Raw genomic sequence first — 22,168 nt, 5'->3', positions numbered from 1 at the left:
TTAATATGGAACGTTTTTAATCAATAAGAACGGGACATTTCACTCACCAACCTTTTGGTTGACACTTGAAAGCATGTTTATTCTCAGGTATGAAAGAAATCTTCCGCTGTGCATTTGCTCATTTTAGAGATATTACTTGGAGTCATTCATGGCATATTTCAAAAGACGTTGCATTCGAGTCGTTGAGTTCATCAAGATTATTATTAAGTTAATTATAGTTGGATACATTTTGAGATGGTATGCATGCCGTCAACTTTCGATGTAATGAAAGTTTGTCTTTTCAAAAATGAATGCAATGTTTGTAAAATGTATCATATAGAGGTCAAGTACCTCGCGATGTAACCAAATGTAATGTATTCGTCCAGATGGATTAGGACGGGGCATTTCAAAATTAATGGAACGGAAAAAGTAAATTTATAGTGAAAATATCAGACAAAGCAATCGAGGCTGATGATCGCATTTAATTAAAGAGATCCTAATTTCCTTATTCACCGAAGAATCAAATCTTATAGATTTCGAAGATTTTCTTTTAAATCCCTTGAATTCCGGAATTTAATCGAGACAACGTCAAAAGTTAAGACGAACCTTATTTTCCTAAATTCAACCATGACTACGTCAAAAGTTAAGACAAAAAATTTTCACTCTTTTGTGATAGTTTCACTCGTACGCTTCGAGTAATCGAATTGTCTTATTCATATTACTCAACAGTAATACAACTCTATTTATCCGCTCATATTCGTCATGAAATCATTCTTATTGTTAGCCATGACGATCTCGATCAGATTTCAGGACGAAATTTCTTTAACGGGTAGGTACTGTGACGACCCAAAAATTCCCGACCAAATTTAAACTTAATTTTAATATGAAATCGACGCGATAAGCAAAGTTTGTTAGGTTGAGTCTCAAAAAGTTTGAACTGTTTCATATATTCAATTGACCTTCGACTGCTCTCGACGATTCACGAACAATTAATCGTAAATAGATATGTGTGTATATATAAATAATAATTCGAAATATAATTTGAAGTATTATTGTTGTTGTTATTATTTTTAGATTACTTATTATTATTACTAAGATTAACATGATTATTATTATTATCATTAAGTATTAATAAGTATTATTATTATTATTATTATTATTATTATTATTATTATTATTATTATTATTATTATTATTATCATTATTATCTTTAGTAGTAAAATTATTATTATTATTATCAGTAGTATTATCATTATGATCCTTAAAGTATTTTTTTATTTATCATTTTTATTAGTATTATTATTGAAATAAACATTTTATTTAAGCTATCATTTTTATTATTAAAAGTATCACTTTTATTATTATTAGAATTATCATAATTTTTATTATATTTAGTATTATTTTTATCATTATTATTATTAGTATTAATAATATATCAAATAAAGATTTTCTATATAAAAATATATTTATGACATAAAACCTAACCATATTAATACTTTTGTAATAAATATTAATTATCTATATAAAAATAAATATATATCTAATTAAGTTATTAATAAAAACATGATATAAGATAACAATTAAAATCACTAATAATATATATATTTGTTTGATTACCATTATATGTGTTAATATATATACTTGATATAGGTTCGTGAATCCGAGGCCAACCCTGCATTGTTCAGTATCGTCGTATGAATATTTTTACTACAAAATATTGTATCGTGAGTTTCATTACTCCCTTTTTAAATGCTTTTGCAATATATATTTTTGGGACTGAGAATACATACGCTTTTATAAATGTTTTACGAAATAGACACAAGTAATCTAAACTACATTATATGGTTGAATGGATCGAAGCCGAATATGCCCCTTTTAGCCTGGTAATCTAAGAATTAGGGAACCGAGCCCCTAATTGACGCGAATCCTAAAGATAGATCTATTAGGCATAACGAACCCCATCCGTTGTTGCGGATGCTTTAGTACTTCGAGTTTTTTTTATCATGTCCGATGGATGTCCCGGAATGATGGGGATATTCTTATATGCATTTTGTTAATGTCGATTATCAGGTGTTCAATCCATATGAATGATTATTTTTGTCTCTATGCATGGGACGTATTTTTATGAGAAATGGAAATGAAAATCTTGTGGTCTATTAAAATGATGAAAATGATTGATTATGATAAACTAATGAACTCACCAACCTTTTGGTTGACACTTTAAAGCATGTTTATTCTCAGGTATGAAAGAAATCTTCCACTGTGCATTTGCTCACTTTAGAGATATTACTTGGAGTCATTCATGACATACTTCAAAAGACGTTGCATTCGAGTCGTTGAGTTCATCAATATTATTATTATTAAGTCAATTATAGTTGGATATATTATGAAATAGTATGCATGCCGTCAACTTTCGATGTAATGAAAGTTTATCTTTTAAAAATGAATGCAATGTTTGTAAAATATATCATATAGAGGTCAAGTACCTCGCGATGTAACCAAATGTAATGTATTCGTCCAGATGGATTAGGACGGGTCACTACAAATTGTGTTGTTTGTTATGTGATAAATGAAATAGGTACATTCCATTGACGGTTTCGGTTGTGGCAATTACATTCATCAAGGCGACAAGGTGAGTGTAAATATATTATATGCGTATGTATACATAGGATGTGTGCGGGTGGGGTAGGGTGATCCTTGTGCGTTCGGGTTCACTTTACGTATGTGTGGGATGATGGACCTATGAGTTCGGGTCCACTTGGCACGTTTGTGCATTTTGGGTTACCACCCTTGAGGTAGTGAATCTCTTGAGTTTCGGATTCACATTGACAATTAGGTCAACCCCGTTGTTATTGTTGAGGTGAATTGGGTAGTGAATCTCGTGTGTTTCGGATTCACAATGTCGCGTGTGGTTTTGAACATTCCCATTGTTGTTGTTATGGCTTAGGGTAGTGAATCGCGTGAGTTTTCGGATTCACTAGGGCACGTGAGTTTTCTGCCAACCGCGAATAAATCTGCGTGATTTGGATTCTGATCATTCCTTAATGGTTCGTCGTCTCGCAGAGTGATCAGTGGCTCCGGTTGTAGACGTCTTCGATTGCTCATTACGCCTTCCCGACAAAAAAATGTTGGACACTCACGAAATACTTTCCATGTTCCTTCACGCGTAAAAGCAACTCCTTGACGTTATTTATATTGTGCACACGCTGCTTCAATGACATCTGAGTCACAAGCTCCACTTCGCCAATCTTTTTTTAGTTCATTGTAAATACCAATAAAAAGTTTTATTTATCTTGCCATTTTCTCCTATTTCCCAGTTATTTGATCGTTGTTCCTTTTACGATCAGCCGCACGATTATAGTTGGCTATAATCGTATTCCATAATGAAACGTAACTTAGCGTTGTTTCGATATGCGAATTTTTTGTAGCATCGAGCTAACGTTCCACCAACATTTTTTCTTCTTTCGAAGTCTAAATCATAACTTGATGTTTCATGCGTTCACTTGTTTTGCTTACTTTATTCTTACCTTTTCATATTGTTTTTGGTTGTTCAATTTCGAGTTGTGTTTCGGGTACGATTCAAGACTCGGTTATGTTAAAGGTTGTGGAATGTATGGTAGTTGTTGTGAAAAGGATTGTTGTTGTTGGTATATGTGAATGGTTGTTGTTGTGAATGGTATGGGTTGTTGTGAAATTGTAATTGTTTTGGATATGGTAGTTGTTGTTGTGGTGGTTGAATGAATTGTTGTTGATAGAATCCATATTGATTTGGTGCGAATTGTGAAAAACTAGTTTGACTTGGTGAAAAATTGCTTTCTTGATTCGATGACGAATTTTTTGGTAACGGGATTGGATTATTGATCATATGATTGAAAAAACCGTTATTGTTTGGTTGAGACATTTTTTTTTGTTTGAAATAGAAGACCAGATTGTAAGAAATGGTTGTGAGATTGTAAGAAATGATAATATATTTTGCGTGAGAAAATGGGCTTACGAGTGTATGTATTTATAGTATAAAATAATTGATTTTAAAAAAATAAATAAACAAACGGCTACAGGTTTTTATATTCGTTTCACATTCAATTTTCAATTTTAGGTAAAAACAAACAAAAAAGACAAACAGCAAGCGGGGCCTACATTTGTTAGTCAAGGAGCAGTTGCAAGGTTCGCTGGCGGACTCTCTAACAATTTCTCGTGGTGGCTGGCGATGGTTGACGGATGCCCATAACGAAAGATGGGAACTGGTCTTAGAAATAATAAATGGTACTTAACTGACTTACCTAGTAATAGGAGACCAATTTGATGTAAATAGGTTTACAAAGTCAAATACAAGTCAACATGGGACATTGAAAGGTTTAAGGCTAAGTTGGTGGCTGGGGGATATAGTTGAACTAGAGGAGTTGATTATGAAGAGATTTTCTGAGCTCATGTGTTCTGAGTATAGTTGTTATAAAGGATGGTGTGTATATCAGTTAGATATTAGTAATGCATTTCTATATGGAGATTTGGATGAGGAAGTATATATGACTTTACCTCAAGTGTATTATAATAAAGGTGAAACAAAAGTGTGTAGGCTTTTTAAATCATTATATGGGTTTAAACAAGCTTCCTGAAAATGAAATGAAAAGTTGTGTAATGTTTTATATGGTTTTATACAAAGTAAAAGTGATTACTCTTTGTTCACAAAAAATACTGATATAGTTAGTGAAAAGGTTTCAAATGGTGTTCTTGATATACTGAAAATTGATTCTGCTTATAATAAAGCAAATGTCATTAGAAAAGGTTTAACTGCTTTACAACATAGTGTCATGTGTGAAAACTTAAAATGATTGATGTATATCATAATCAAGATTATGGGGGTGTATTGAAAGGTAAGCTGGTAAGGTCAATGGTGAATCTTGATCTATGATTAGCTATTCTAAGTTGACTTAATTGTTGTTTAGGTTATCTGTTGTTGGATATCATAAGTTGCAGTTGTAGCAGTTGATCCAGTTGAAGCAGTTGTGGCAGTGTTGAAGATGGAAGCTAGTAGCTGTTGTTGATGTTAGTAGCTGTTAAAGACCAGTTATTGTTATTTAAAAGAAGAAATATACAATGGGCTATTATGCTAATTCGAAGAGTAGAAAGGGTTAATGTGTAAATAAGTGGTTTGGGTAAAGTTAATTATTTAGGGTTATTTTTTTCATTAGGAAAATAATCCCTCTTCATTCCCTTGTCTCTATTCGTTCCATTTCTTCTTAACTAGAAAAAATCCGACCGCGCGTTGCTGCGGTTGTATTCGACGCGCGGTCCAATTTGGATATACGATGTCCGTTTCGCGTATAGTTAGTTGTGTTGTATATGTATATATATGTATGTAATATAGCCCGAAATATTTATTTTTTTTAACGATGTCCGTTTCGCGTATAGTTAGTCGCGTTGTGTTCGTAAAATTATTTCGAGTTGAACGGTGGTCTCGGAAAAATTTAACTCGCACCGAGCGTGAATATAGGGCCCGTTATTTAGTGTTTTTTTAACGATGTCCGTTTTGCATATAGTTAGTCCCGTTGGGTTCGTGAGATTTTTTCGAGTTGAACGGTGGCCTCGGAAAAATTTAACTCGCACCGAGCGAGAAGATAGGGCCCGTTATAAATTTGGGTGGAGTAAGGTGTTTTTATTTTAATTGAATTATAAATTTACGTTTTTTACCTCTGAAAAAGTGTAAAGTTGAGGGGTTGTTTTGTATTTTGTGCGAAAATTGAAGGACCATTTGTAGTGTGAATGCAAACTCAAAACGGCAATTCGTAGAAACTGAAACGGCTTAAAATGGGAGGAGGTTTAGTATGTAAGTATAATATAATATAATATAATATAATATAATATAATATAATAATATAATATAATATAATATAATATAATATGATATGATATGATATGATATGATATGATATGATAGTTTCAGATTACTTAATTAGGGTTCTCATGTGAAAGTATTGAATCATTCATCTAGTCTAGCAGATGAATGATTGAGTGATAGACAAGTTACTGTAAAGACTGGTCATTTGATATTATTCAATTGATTAAGGTTTCTTTATAATCTGTTGTATATATTTGGTGTGACAGTTTCATAATTTTTACAAGGTCGATCGGGTTGATGCTATTCTTATCAATTCAAAGTTTAAGCCTAAGCCCAAAAAGAAAGAGAAAGTTCAAGGGGCCGAGTTGAAGACGTTTAGGGTGTTCGTGAAACATATAATCAGTTCGTTCGTTGGTTAGGATCTTGGTTGCAGCTTGGTTTGGAGATGACTTTTAATCTTTCCTTGACGTTTTGATTACTGTCTCTCTTTTTAGGCCTTGTTGAGGTTGTCGATTTTCGTTGGTTTTTGTTTATTCCCGTCTGTTGTTCTAGTATGTTTTCCTTTGTTCCTTTTAATGAGGATTTATTAGGGTTGTGTTTGTTTTGGTTCACGCCTTTTGAGTATATGTGTTTTAGGGCCTTCATCGTTTTGTTGAAGTGTTGAGTAGGTTTCCACTAATAGGGAGATTAACTAACTAGAATTTTTATATTGAGTACATTTTTTTCTTCTTCGATTTTCGTTGGTTTTTGTTTGTTCCCATCTGTTGTTCTAGTATGTTTTCCTTTGTTCCTTTTAATGAGGATTTATTAGGGTTGTGTTTGTTTTGGTTCACGCCTTTTGAGTATATGTGTTTTAGGGCCTTCATCGTTTTGTTGAAGTGTTGAGTAGGTTTCCACTAATAGGGAGATTAACTAACTAGAATTTTTATATCGAGTACATTTTTTTTTCTTCGATTTTCGTTGGTTTTTGTTTGTTCCCGTCTGTTGTTCTAGTATGTTTTCCTTTGTTCCTTTTAATGAGGATTTATTAGGGTTGTGTTTGTTTTGGTTCACGCCTTTTGAGTATATGTGTTTTAGGGCCTTCATCGTTTTGTTGAAGTGTTGAGTAGGTTTCCACTAATAGGGAGATTAACTAACAAGAATTTTTATATTGAGTACATTTTTTTTTCTTCGATTTTCGTTGGTTTTTGTTTGTTCCCATCTGTTGTTCTAGTATGTTTTCCTTTGTTCCTTTTAATGAGGATTTATTAGGGTTGTGTTTGTTTTGGTTCACGCCTTTTGAGTATATGTGTTTTAGGGCCTTCATCGTTTTGTTGAAGTGTTATGTAGGTTTCCACTAATAGGGAGATTAACTAATTAGAATTTTTATATCGAGTACATTTTTTTTTCTTCGATTTTCGTTGGTTTTTGTTTGTTCCCGTCTATTGTTCTAGTATGTTTTCCTTTGTTCCTTTTAATGAGGATTTATTGGGGTTGTGTTTGTTTTGGTTCACGCCTTTTGAGTATATGTGTTTTAGGGCCTTCATCGTTTTGTTGAAGTGTTGAGTAGATTTCCACTAATAGGGAGATTAACTAACTAGAATTTTTATATCGAGTACATTTTTTTTTTTCTTTTCTTCAAGTAATAGGGAGATTAACTTGAATGTAACTAGAATTCCCTCATTTATAAGTTTGTTTGTTTTAATGAAAATAATTTCTAAATTTAAACGTCTACCTTAATTAAATTGCTTATATAATCACCCAAAAGACATGATCACATGAGTCATGACAAACCAACTACACAGGTTTCTTTTTGTGACATATACCTGAAATTTTCAGTTATTATCATCTTTTAAAGTAGAATAAACAAAATAACCAAGATTTTTTACATTATACATTGATACACTCCCTGCTCAATCAAGCAACAAGATTACAAATGGTGGGATCCAGTTTAAAACATACCAGTACCATTTTACACTTTTTAGTTGGCCACAGCAAACTTTTTCACAAAACTCAATGTACAACTCTTGTTGCATGGGGTACAAGCTTAAAAATTGTGATTGAGGGTACCTTAAAGGCTTAAAGGCTAAAACAAGTACTTATTTAGGATCAAACTTTAGGAATGTAGAAGAGCCTTGATGATTTTCTAACCTTCAAAATGTTTTTTTTTTTTTTTTTTTTTTTTTTCCTTTTTCTAAATTGGCATATGCTGCTTCTTGAAGGTAAAGTAAGACATAAAAAAAATACCCACCATCCCGATTCTGCATAACATCTTCTTTGCTTATTCTTTGGAGATCTTGGTAGAAAGTAAAAAGAAGACACCTTTTCCACAAATACCAAACTGGGACCCAGACTTTCTTCAGCCAATCCTCATGTGCCACATGTAAAAACTAAAAATGTCTTGTTTATTACTGCATTATGGTTTGCCGATGCATTCGTTGTCCGCAGAGATCCTCCCTGAGCCACGGCCCACCATTTTTCCGAACGAGGGTACATCCGAAAGACCCTTGAAGCTACTGCTTCCCTCACTAAAGTGTCTAGATTTTCTCAGTTTTGGTAGTTTTGTAGAAGAATAAAAGTCAACCTCATTGTGAGTAGCGTTGACTTTGACTTTTGCAACCACCAATTGGGCAATGTTGCTTCGGCAAAATGGGCAGACCGGTGCTGTATGGGATGAGGTTGTAGGGTTGGGCTTGTTGTGGCAGCACAAGGCTAAGGTGCATTGAGCACACATTTGGTGGCCACAATCTTGGACCTCAATTGTGCATACTTGGTCAAAACATATACAACATAATTCTGTTTCGCTTGTCTGCATTCAAATTAGAACCTTAATCATTTAGGTGAAAACCCTATACCAAATTATAAAACTTGTATCTTTTTCAATCATTAATTCCATAGTTGCATCAAGTCAACAAAGATATCTAAAGCTGTAATCAAAATCAACTTTGTAAAACCAACCTTTTTAGCTAGGGTGATGATCCGTATACCATTAAACCATTAAAATTATTCGTACACCACCAAACATGCATTATAATGTTGTACTGTATAACCCTAATAAAGTCATAAGCAGTTTTGGTGGTGTACGAATCACTATCCTTTTAACTAGTGTTATGTAGTCCAACAGTCTCATGTTCTTGACTTCATAATGTTAAGATGTATTATAAACAGAAGAAAAATAAATAAAATTCAAGTAAAAAGAATAATCAAAATTAAATTACCTCTGAGATATTATCATCAGTTGTCGCGGTATCCAAATGCGATGGAGACGGTAGCGAATAACATGTACCCTTTAATATTGTTTTCTCCCTCTCCCTATTAGCTTCAATTAGAGCTTGCTCCAACAAAGCTTTTGCATCTCGATTAAGCTCACTAATGAATTTTAATGGTGACGGCCACACTAAAGGCTCTGCAGACGATGGGTTTAATAAAGCTGCACAACCGTCGTTCTTATGCTTTATAGCTACCATATATGGAATTCTCCTGCATTATGAGCAAATAAAGTTTTACTAACTAAAAACAAGTCACAAATTCATCTTGAAGTGCAAAATCAGGATCAGATCCAAGATTTTCGGTCACAAATGTATTGGAATGACAAATTTATTTTATTTGTTAACAATACAATAAAGTTCCATAAATTGCACATGGGCTTCCATATAGGTTTGTACACGATACAAAGACTAATTTAGATGCATTGCACTAATCAAGAAAACGATGTTTCAACACACTAGGTACATAAAAATTGATGTAATTTGTAAATGTAAATAGAAATAGATTGTACCCAGATGCATCTCTTTGAAGTCGATCTGCACCCCACGCCAATAATTCTCTGATGCAATCCATTGAACCTCCTCTTGCTGCCAAATGAAGTGGTGTACTACCTGGGAAGCTGTAAATGATGGCAAATAGAAACCACATAAGACTACAGTCACAAAGTACCAGAGGTGGTAAAATGGGCGAGTGGAGAACGGGTCAAAATAGAATTCTATAATCAATTAATGTGTTAGATATATGATTATAAACATTACAATATCAATATCTTTGTGGGTGAATTTTGATCATTCAACTATGTCTCTTTCTTTACTATATTTAGTCATTTAGCCCATTTGACCCGTTCGAGATAAATTACGACCCAAATCAACTCATTTTTTAATAAAGGGTGGAAATTGGTAAATTGCCACTTTTTACATAATACAAATATATGATAGAAATATTTGACTTAAATTCATACCCGTAGCCACCAGTTGAGGCACATACAAGAGCTCCACTATCTAAAAGCAAATGAACACATTGTGACCGTCTTTGACGAGCAGCTAAATGCAAAGGTGTTGCACCTTTACTGTCTCTAATATTCACAAATCTTGAAAAACCCCTTACACCCACAATTAAAGTAACAAACTTTTTTATCTTTGAATCATAGAAAAACATAAATAATTGATTGAATTCAGTAAACTTTAAAGAAAGTTACCAAGAAGCAGCAACATGAGAGGTCCGGGCAGCATCAAGAATTGTTTCAACACAATCAGAATGACCATAATAAGCAGCATAATGCAAGCAAGTTCTTCCATTTAATGAATCAAACATCAAAATCTACAAAAACATATAACAATATACTCAGCAATTCAACTTCCACCCAAAAATATTTTAAAAAACAATTCTTGAAAATGTGTAAAAGTGAAAAAGTAAAGAATTTGTCTTACATTAGCCCCAGCATCAATAAGCTTTTCAAGACAACTAATCTTTCCATGCATTGCAGCTAACATCAATGGAGTCTAAACAGAACAACACCAAAGAGTCAAATGTCAAATATTAAATTTGCAACAACTGAACATTAATCACTAAATTACCACATTTGATATAAAACCAGACCTGTTTATGACGATTCAACGAATCAGGATTCATTGATCTATCTTCCAACAGCATAGATAGAATCTAACAACCAAAAAGAAAGAAACCCACAAGATATATGTCAAGATAACTATCAAATTTGAATAAAGATTGAAACTTTAACCAATAATTTATCAATATTTCAAGAAATCTTGGATATTTTAAAACACCCACCTGGATCTGACCATTTGCAGCAGCTATATGAAGTGCAGAATGATGATCATATACAGTTGTTTGTAAAATAATAGAAGGTTCTTTTTCTACAAGACTTTTTACAAGTTCAAAATCACCAAATTGTACTGCAGTAAATAACCCATGTTCATCTTGTATTCTGCAACTAAGTCCCTGCCCCATTTTATTGATATTTAATTCAATACAGGGGAGTGGTTGTTTAGGGCGGAGGACGGCGGATGTCCGCCGGAAACATCCAGTACGACCACCGGAGGGGAGGGATTAGAGAAATGTGGCAAAGGATTCACATTTTAAGCATGGATAGAGAGAAATGGTGGGACCGGGCAGGTTTTGGAGTGTGGGGACGGGCAGATGGGAATGGGTAAGGAAGAACGTAATCTGGACTCCGGCAGTAGTCAGATTTTTTAAGGGCAGGTTTGAGGAGTCTCGAGGGAAATAGTAAAAAAACTAGTTGTAGAGCCATCGTTTCGCGCCGGGGCTCCGTTTTAAATGCGAGTTAAAAAAAAGTCTTGATCTATTTTGTAAAAAAGAATTTTTTTCGACATCTAACATTGAAGGTTTGTTCTTTTTGTGAAAGTTGCTTCTTTTATCGTTGAGAAAGAAAAGAGAAAAAAAGTTAGTTGATTTTTTTGTAAAAAAGTATTTTTTTCGACATCTTTTGGTAACATTGAAGGGTTAGTTCTTTTACGAAAGTTGCTTATTTTATCATTGGGGACAAAAAAAATTGTAAAAAAGAATGTTTTTTACATCTTTTGGTAGCATTGAAGGGTTGTTCATTTTATGAAAGTTGTCTCTTTTATCGTTGAGGAAGAAAAGAGAGAAAAAAAAGTGTGTTGATTTTTTTGTAAAAAAGTATTTTTTTTTCGACATCTTTTGATAACATTGAAGAGTTGGTTCTTTTACGAAGGTTGCTTATTTTATCGTTAGAGACCAAAAAAAGAAGGTGAAATGACAAAAATACCCTTAGTTACTATTGGTGAATAGTGAAATAGTGTTTTGTCTATTAATATATATATATATATATATATATATATATATATATATATATATATATATATATATATATATATATATATATATAAATAAACTTGTTTTGTCGACTGTATTCATTGCGTTCCACTAGATTATGCAAATAAATAAATAAATTGATGATCATGGTTCAAGACTACAAAGAATGAAAAAATAAATAGGTTTAAAACGTAAATAATGCATTTAACGTGGTTTGACAAGACAGATCTCCTAAGGCCAGATGCAATGATCCGTTAGCCACCACCGCCACCAACCGCCACCCTTTTATGACCACCACCAGCAAATCGTTAAAGGGGCCGTCAGTCGACCCTGCAACGAAGGTAACGACCCGATTTCAGGGCCGTCCTGTTGATTTTATGGGTACTGTTCAATTAGTAAAAAAAATAGGCCTTTTGTTTTCAATAGCGTCCTTATCTTAGCATTCTTGACAGCAATATGGTTAGTACAAAGTTAATTCTTTTTCTTTTCAGACGGTTTTTATGCTCAAAGTTGTGTTTAGGATACATAAACTCTAAAAATATTGAAACAATTACATTATCTATAATTATATGAATAGATACAATTAACAAATTTCATGTTTTATTTAAAATTAATACTAAATGAATTTGTGCTTAATGATAATATTACTTATTATACTTATGTATATTATTATATTTAAAAATTATAAATTAACTATAATACCAATTAATACATGTAGGAAAGTAGGCGACCATATGCATATAATAAGGTAATAATATTAATCTTTGATTGATAATAATTATAATAATTATTATTATTATCAATTAATAATACTGTAATAAGTACAAAACTGAAGTCTAATACGGAGTAAGTAATACCTTTATGCTTTGGAAGACTTAGAGGAATACTTTCATGGAAATGGAGGCGAGTAAGAGCAGTCGGAGTGGAGACTCGTCTCCCCCTCGTCGCACCTCAAGTGACTTAGTCACCCACTCCCCTAGCCTGTCACTTGTTCTAGTTTTCCCTTGGTCAGTCACATATGTGACGGAACATACCCCATTTATTTTATTTTTGCTTTTCTTTTTCAATTAAATAATCTTATTAAATATAATAAAATATTATTTGAACACATTAACTGACAGAGCTCACCACTCCCCATTTTTTCTGACTCAGCAAGTCACGCCTGACATGCCAAGTGACCTCAGTCACCACTCCCAGTGCTAAGATGCAACAGGCCGAATCTATTTTATTTTGTTTTTAAATTTTTAAAAAAGCTTGATAAATACGGTAACTGTATATTAACTGGATGCTAGCTATATACCTATTGTTGGGCTAATGTTTATGGGCCCCATAGGATAATGGGCCATGTGCACTTGCACGGATTGCACAGTCTATTATCCGGGCCTGCCCGATTTGTGGGGCCCAGTCGAGTTTTTGAATTTAAAAACTGATCCGTTGCTTTTTTTCTTTTTTCTTTTTTCCAACCCATTTCATATATATATATATATATATATATATATATATATATATATATATATATATATATATATATATATATATATATATATATATATACATACACACACCATTATCGTACCATTTCACTCTCAAATTATCTCACACATACATTTTTCACTCTCAATTTTTACACAAAAATGGTTATTACAAACACGGTTACGTTCGAGGTTCACGGCGGCAGGTTGTTTTCCGATGACATGGACCGATACGACGGTGGGAGGGTCGATACCTTAGATATGGCGGTTACCGGCCTTTACGTTAGCGATTTGTTCGATCATTTAAGGCGAACCGCTGATTGCGAGGAGGTTTCGCATTTTGCATACTGGAATGACGAAAAGAAGGTCTTCGAGTGGCTCGAGGATAACGATAAATGGGCGTGGCTACTCGGAACCGCAATAATCAACTCGACAAATGTCGTGTTGTATACGAAACATATTTGGGACGATCTTCCTCACGTAACTGATCGTAGTGAGGATGATTATTTTACCGATTAATCGGTATTTAGTTTATTTACTCGTGTTTTGTTTTATGTACTCGTTTTTTTATGTACTCGTAGTTTAATTTTAATTTTAATGTAAGCATATTTTTATTAATTAATGTAATCGGCTTTTTTATTACTACGTATTTTTTATCTAATCAGAATTTTTTTATTTATTTAAATTTATAAATGTTATTTATATTTATATTTTAAGTTTTAAATAATAATAAAAATGGGTAAAGTGGGTGGTGAAGTTATGATTGTGAGGGTTTAGTGAAAGGAATGTGAAAAGAATGTTAAAGTGTTTGTGCTGATGTGGCGCTGATGTGACGGGTAAAAGTAGTGTTAAAATCAAGCACCATTGTATGTGGCCTAATTGTTTTGACATGAAAGGATCCCGGAAGAATCAAGTTTTTTGACAAATTCGGTTTTTCGTTTTTTAAGGACTTAATTACGCCCATCATCCCTAAAGTTTACGAATAATTTCATCATGGTCCCTAAAGTTATTTTTTTCATGGTAACCCTTAAAGTTTTAATTTAGTATCATATTCATCCCTATAACTAGCTGGCCAGGGTGACTTAACGGAGATGGCTAACGCTACTTAATTCTAGGGATGAATATGAAACCAAATCAAAACATTAAGGGGTATCATAAGAATAAATAACTTTAGGGTTTATGATGAAATTAATGGTAAACTTTAGGAATGATTGGCGTGTTAAGTCTTTTTTATGGTAAATAAATGAAAGTAATTAAAACTATCATTCTTTTTTTTATTGAAAAATAATAAGAAGAATGAAAGAGAAGGAAATTTGGTTATAGATTAAAGGCTTTTAGCTTTAACAAGTGGGATTCAGTTCCTGCGTTACTGTGAAAATGATTCGCTTTATACTTTTATAAAAAATTTGTACTTTAATGATTAGTAAGAAGTCTTTACATGAAAATAAAAAATATACACAATAATATATACTTTAAAGAGTCTAATAAAAGTCATAAAAAAAATTGATTCAGTTATTTATATTAAAATGATTGTTAGAATGGTTTTTGGATATGTTTTTTTAAATAAAAAAATTAAGTTTTTTTTTCTCGTTTTCTTTTTTACCTTAAATACATGCCAAAATTATGGGTCCTAAAAAAAATTTAAGTAATACACATGAAACATGAGATTGAATATATATGGAAAATGAAAAAAAATATATATAGAAAAATGATACGGGTTGGTTCTGGGCATAAAAATGAAGTGTATTCTCAGTAAAAAAAAATTACCAAGAATACCTTCGTTGATTATATGGAATAAGCAATCCGTATCCTTTTTTCTAAATTTCAATTGATTTGGTACAACCCGAAAAAAGAATATTGAACAATGAAATACATCGTTTAAGTAAAACAACGTTACACCATATTTAACAATTTAACAATTATCATTATATGTACAAAAATAATCGATCATATATGTAAAATATTATTTGTACCATGTTTTTCCGCTACGAGTCGTATTTTAACTATTTATTAAAGTTTACTATTAAAGTTTACCATGTTTTTCCACTATGAGTCCTATTTTATTACCAATCTTTTCTAAAGTTTACCATTAATTTTACCATGGGCCCTAAAGTTATTTTTTCTTATGATAACCCTTAATGTTTTGATTTGGTTTCATATTCGTCCCCATAACTAACTGGCGTTAGTCATCTCCGTTAAGTCATCCTGGCCAGTTAGTTCTAGGGATAAATATGAAACCAAAATAAAACATTAAGGGTTACCATGAAATAAAATAACTTTAGGGTTCAGAATGAAATTAATGGTAAACTTTAGGAATGATCGGCGTAATTAAGTCTTTTTTAAGACTGAAGTAACACTTTTTTATACTTAGGTCCACATATAATCTCTTAAGAAAATTTCGTAGTGACTAAGCTTCTACACCTCCTAACTGATTACGCTCATCACCCGCTACCTTCTATCTTTCATCTAATAGGAAGAAAACACTGCTTACGACCATCATAGACATTATAGTATAAGAAGTCATTCCCATTTGTGACGACCCGGAAATTTTCGATCAAATTTAAACTTGATCTTTATATGGTTTCGACATGATAAGCAAAGTCTGTAATGTTGAAGTCTCAAAAACTTTGAACTGTGTTCATGTATACTTTTGACCTTTGACTAATCCCGACGATTCACGAACAAATGTTATTAATAAATATATATATATATATATATATATATATATATATATATATATATATATATATATATATATATATATATATATATATATATATATATATATATGAGCAGGATCAATGGGGAAGTAACCAATCGGGGGGAAGCGGGTGGAAGCAAAAAAAAAAATTCGTTTTTTTGGAATTTTTTTTCCGGCATCAAGATCACACGAAAAAATGAACATTTAGAAAAGACACTTCGTGATGAATGTTATTATTTAGGCGGAAAAACGATCGACAAAAATAACATTCAAGATAATATTATTCGTGAAGAATATGAACGTTTTTTTTTCATGTTTTGTGAAGTAAAATTTAGCCCGATTTAGAGTTTAGGGTTTAGGGTTTGGTGTTTTCGGTTTATTCCATAAACCCAAAACACCAAACCCTAAACCCTAAACCCTAAACTCTAAACCGTTCGTGTTAAAAACTCAATCTAAATCTTAAATCTAAACCCTAAACCCTAAATTTCTAAACCCTAATATTTAAACCATAATATCTAAACCCCAATAGCTAAAATCTCAACATATGCTCGAAAAACACGATAATTGTTATATATTACTTCTTCGAGCGTTTTCCCGTCAAAATAAAAACATTTATCACAAAGTGTCTTTATTAAATATTCATATTTTCATCCCATCTATAATGTTCGTGAACAAAGTTTTTTCAAAAAATGAAAAGAAAAAAAAGTTTTTGCTTCCCCCTGCTTCCCCCCAATTGGTTACTTCCCTCTTGATCCTACCACTATATATATATATATATATATATATATATATATATATATATATATATATATATATATATATATATATATATATATATATATATATATATATATATATATATATAATGTAAAATAATAAAATACAAATTAATCAGTAGAATTAAATATGTAAAATAATATATAATATAATAAAGTTATTATTAAAAAGAATTTATATATAAACATATATGATAACTATACATAATTATTATTATATGTATATGGTAATATATATATATATATATATATATATATATATATATATATGTAAAAGATATAAATATTATTTGTTGAAATTTATAATATCTATTTCTAATATGAAATAACATAGTAAATAGAAATATAACAATTATATATTTAAAACATTTTTAATGTATTCATATTTACATATATAATATATGATGTAACAACAAGTTAAAAATATAATAGCAATGACAATTATATTATTACTACTTTAATTATTATTAAAATCATTATTAATGATATTAACAAATGTTAAATATTAAAATTGTAATAAATTTAAGATTATGATTATCAAAATAAATACATAAATATAAATATTACTATAAGAATGATTAAAATTATTATTTAGTTGTAATTTAAATATTATTGGTTATTATGATTAATATTATTATTATTAATATCATTACTTTTATAATTATAATTACTATTATTATTAAAGCCATTATTAATATTATTATCATTTAATAGTATTAATGTTACCTAAATTAGTATTACTAATAATATTATTATTATAATTTTTATTATTAATTATTATTAAACTTATTGAAATTATTATTATTGTTATTATTATTATTATTATTATTATTATTATTGTTATTATTATTATTATTATTATTATTATTATTATTAATATTAATATTAATATTAATATTAATATTAATATTAGCATTATTAATGGTATAAATATATATACACTTGTTATTTTCCAAAATTTCGAATTACATACAGGTATATATATAAACAGTTATATAAAACAAGTTATATATATATATATATATATATATATATATATATATATATATATATATATATATATATATATATATATAATTATATTTACAGATATTTATATAAATACAATTATATGAATAAAAATTATATAAACTGTGTAATCACGTACGAATTGGGACCTGAATTGGTTTCACGTAACCATCATGCTGTAGATTATTTTATTTCTTGTCCCTAAAATCGAATCATACTACAGAATCACAAAAAAACCGTTAGTCATCTCTTTCTGTTTAATTTTTTATTTATTTTCTTTTTTGCTTGATTGAACCTGTCAACCCAATTATTGACTATGAAACAAAATTGATCGAATCTTATTGCTGTAGCAAGCATTCAACATCCCATTATATATAACTCTTATTACAAATCGTGAAATTTAAAAAACAGAAAACATAAGAACACAGTCTGTCCTCTGTTCTTGTTGTAATTTTCAAACAATTCGATTTTTTAACGAATTTAAAAAATGAGAAATGCAGTTATGTTAGAAATCTTTAGTCTAAACTACCTGCAAAGTTTCAAAGTTCAATTTTATCTATCGAGATCAAATTTCAGAGTCAAAGTAAATTTCTAAAAAGTCAACCGAAGTGTTCATCATGAAATTTGGATTCGTTTTGAGGTTTCAAGTTAAATTAATTGTTCAGAAAGTTTTTAATGATGATTTAAAACCTTTTTCATTCACTAACCATGGTCTAAAACTCCTTAAATTTTCGAGAGTGATTTTGAGTTCATACGATATTATTTTTTAGCTGTTACAGCTTTATTTTATTTTTCTGTTTCAAATAATCTAATCATCAAATGATAATCGTTTTTGTGTTAATCAAAGGTCATAAAACAAAGATAAATGGGTGCTAGGAATCATTTTTGGTTAATCGATTCCTTTTTATTGGAGGGGAAAATGGAACCAAGCAGTAAACGGGTTAAATATAAATGCAATCAAAATAATAATAGATAAGTAGGCTAGCTCAGCTGGTCTAGTGTGATGACGGGTTTTCGAGAGGTCGTGAGTTCGAGTCCGGACAGGGAATTATTTTTTTTGGGAACTTGTTTTTCTTCAAAGGTTGTAACCTAATTTATTCTTATTATTATTATTATTATTATTATTATTATTATTATTATTATTATTATTATTATTATTATTATTATTATTATTATTATTATTATTGTTAGTTTAGAACACTTATTAATACTAATACAAGTATTATTATCAAATTTATCATTATTATTTTTATGATCATAATTACCAATATGATTATTATTATAATTGCTATTACTAATATTATTTTCATCATTAAAAATATGATTTTATCAATTAGGAAAGTATGATTAATATTAATATTATTATCATTAATATTATTAACATAAGTATTATTATTGTAATTATTATCATCATTAATATTAATATTAAGATTTTTATTATTATTATCATTAGTATTATTATAAGTATTATTATTATTATTAGATTATTATCAGTAGTATCACTATGATTAAAAACACTATCATTGGTATTATTTTTACTATAGTTATTATTACTATCAGTACTATTAATGTTATTATCAATGACACGATTTTATATAAACATTATTATATTACCATTATGAAATGCCCCGTTCATATTAATCATAAACGTTTCATATTAATTGGTTTCTTTGCGAGGTTTTGATCTCTATATGAGACGTTTTTTTTTTTTCAAATCTTGCATTCGTTTTTAAAAACAACCATAACCTTTATTATTGAATAAAGGTCTTAATGACATAAATTAGATTGTCTATCAAAGACAATCTCCTCAAATAAATAAGTTTTTACACAACCCATTACAATATGATCAAATATATTACAACAAATACTCCGAATGCAAGTTTAAACAATATAAACAATTATGCCGACTCCAAATCTTGACCTTGGGTTGGCATACGACAGCGGAAGCATTTTTAATATTCACCTGAGAATAAACATGCTTAAAACGTCAACAAAAATGTTGGTGAGTCATTGGTTTAATTTCTATATAATAATCATAACATTTAATAAGCCACAAGATTTCATTTAATCAAATGCGCAGGATCATTACAACTGCAAAAATCATTCATACGATGAGTCGCCTGGTAACCGACCTTAACATAGAGCACTTAAGATATCTGGCATCATACATTTCACTATTCAAATGTATGACAAGAACCCTTTGAAGTACTAAAGCATTTTCACTATTCGAAAATGGGGGTGGTTGGTGCCCGTTGATCTACCTTTAGAATTTGCGTCAATTAGTGTTTTTCACTAATTCTTAGATTACCAAGCATAATAATAATAAGTACAGATATCCAGTATAACAAAACAGTCGTAGAATGTAGTTTCATGAACTTGTGCTTATTTTGTAAAACATTTATAAATTTGCATGTATTCTCATCCCAAAATAATTTAGATAGTAAAAATGGGACTATAACTCACTTTCACAGATTACTAATTCATCGAGAATTAGATTTGGCCGCGGGTTGATTTATGAACCTATAACAATATATACATATATTAAAATATGATCGAAATATATTCACAATATTTTCTTTATTACGTGTTGATGATTTTAGTTGTCTAGTTAGCAGTCCAATGTTAGTAGTCCATAATTTGTCGTACATGAATAACTTAATATATATCTTGAATCAATCCACGACCCAGTGTATACATATCTCAGTATTGATCACAACTCAAACTATATATATATATATATATATATTTTGGAATCAACCTCAACCCTGTATAGCTAACTCCAACATTTGCATATAGAGTGTCTCTGGTTGTTCCGCAATATATATATAGATGGGTCGTCATGATAGGTCGAAACATTGTATACGTGTCTGTGGTATCTCAAGATTACATAATATACAATATAAGTTGATTAAGTTATGGTTGGAATAGATTTCTTACAAATTTTCACGTAGCTAAAATGAGTAGTTTTTACCAATTTTGTTTTACCCGTCATTTCTTCGTTTCAAATCCGTTTTGAGTGATTTAAGCGGCTACGGTTTCATATTGAACTTAACTTTAAGCGGCTACAGTGAATTGCTACAGTAAAAATTAACTTGCTACAGTAACTTTGCTACAGTAAACCACTATTTCAAAATGAAAATGTATGTATTATATATATATATATATATATATATATATATATATATATATATATATATATATATATATATATATATATATATATATATATATATATATATATATATATATTAACAAATAGCGAGACGATGATTTATAGAAGTAAATGACCAAAACACTCAAATGTATAAGTTATACCTCGAGTGGTATAGTTTATGGATGACTTAAGACTATATTTTGACAAAGGTACGATTCACGAAACGTAAAATACAAGTTTTCTCAGTATACGATAGGACGCTCAAAAAACCGGAACTGGGACATAAGTCGAATGACGACGTACGACTTATCGGAACAAAAATTACAAGTCAACTATGCATGTGAATTTAATATAATATTTAATTAATTATATAAATTAAATATATTATATATATATTAAATAAATATGTCGACAAGCTAGATTACAAAAACAATGTGAGCTGGAAACTCACCCCATGCGATCGCATGGAAAATGGGCTAGGAAGCCATGCGATCGCATGGAAGTCCTGGACATGCCACACCTATAAAAGCTCGAGATATCTGCCTCTGTTTTGATTTAAATTACTCCGTAAGTAATTATTTATTTATTTATTTAATTATTATTATTATTATTTTTATTATTGTTATTATTATTATTATTATTATTATTATTATTATTATTATTATTATTATTATTATTATTATTATTATTATTATTAATCTTAATATTATTAGTAGTAATATTATTAATTAGTATTATACATAAAATACTACGACGAGGTCATGAGCGTATCACTTTCAAAATGGTTTTATGAGCGGGATAAAACTAAGAAAATTATGGGTTATAGCTATAGAGGTTATGGGTAATATTCATGGGTATTATTTGCAAGTCAAACCTAGTGTTATCATCTCCGTTACATCTACGTACTTTTTTACAATATTGAATCTCAATATTGATATGTTGAGATCTACGGTTATTTGGTAATCCGAGTTTCGATCACATTTTGGTGAACGACTTTATATGCTGCTAAGGTGAGTTTCATTGATCCCTTTTTTAATTGTTTTTGCAATATATATTTTTGGGCTGAGAATACATGCACTTTATTTTAAAGGCAATGGATACAAGTACATACTAAATTCTACACTGAGTTTGAACTGAAAATCCCTTAGCTTTGGTAACTGTTAACTGCCAGTTATAAGA

At 30.1% G+C, this 22,168-nt stretch overlaps 1 protein-coding gene across 1 annotated transcript; it reads right to left on the bottom strand.

Annotated features, from left to right (window-relative positions):
- Positions 1-8,191: 8,191 nt before the first annotated feature.
- Positions 8,192-11,210, bottom strand: LOC139840408 (putative E3 ubiquitin-protein ligase XBAT31). The gene is made up of 8 exons (XM_071830678.1): positions 10,853-11,210; positions 10,661-10,723; positions 10,492-10,563; positions 10,260-10,381; positions 10,023-10,163; positions 9,573-9,680; positions 9,013-9,274; positions 8,192-8,603 (listed from the first exon to the last, which is right to left on the bottom strand). The coding sequence occupies exons 1-8, from the start codon at positions 11,030-11,032 to the stop codon at positions 8,211-8,213; spliced, it is 1,341 nt and encodes a 446-aa protein (XP_071686779.1). The 5' UTR covers positions 11,033-11,210; the 3' UTR covers positions 8,192-8,210.
- Positions 11,211-22,168: the final 10,958 nt, after the last annotated feature.

The sequence above is a fragment of the Rutidosis leptorrhynchoides genome, chromosome 4, assembly GCF_046630445.1.
Source record: "Rutidosis leptorrhynchoides isolate AG116_Rl617_1_P2 chromosome 4, CSIRO_AGI_Rlap_v1, whole genome shotgun sequence".
Classification (NCBI taxonomy): domain Eukaryota; kingdom Viridiplantae; phylum Streptophyta; class Magnoliopsida; order Asterales; family Asteraceae; genus Rutidosis; species Rutidosis leptorrhynchoides.
The sequence above is the reverse complement of the archived record's forward strand: the minus strand, read 5'-3'. Positions and strand labels throughout refer to the sequence as shown.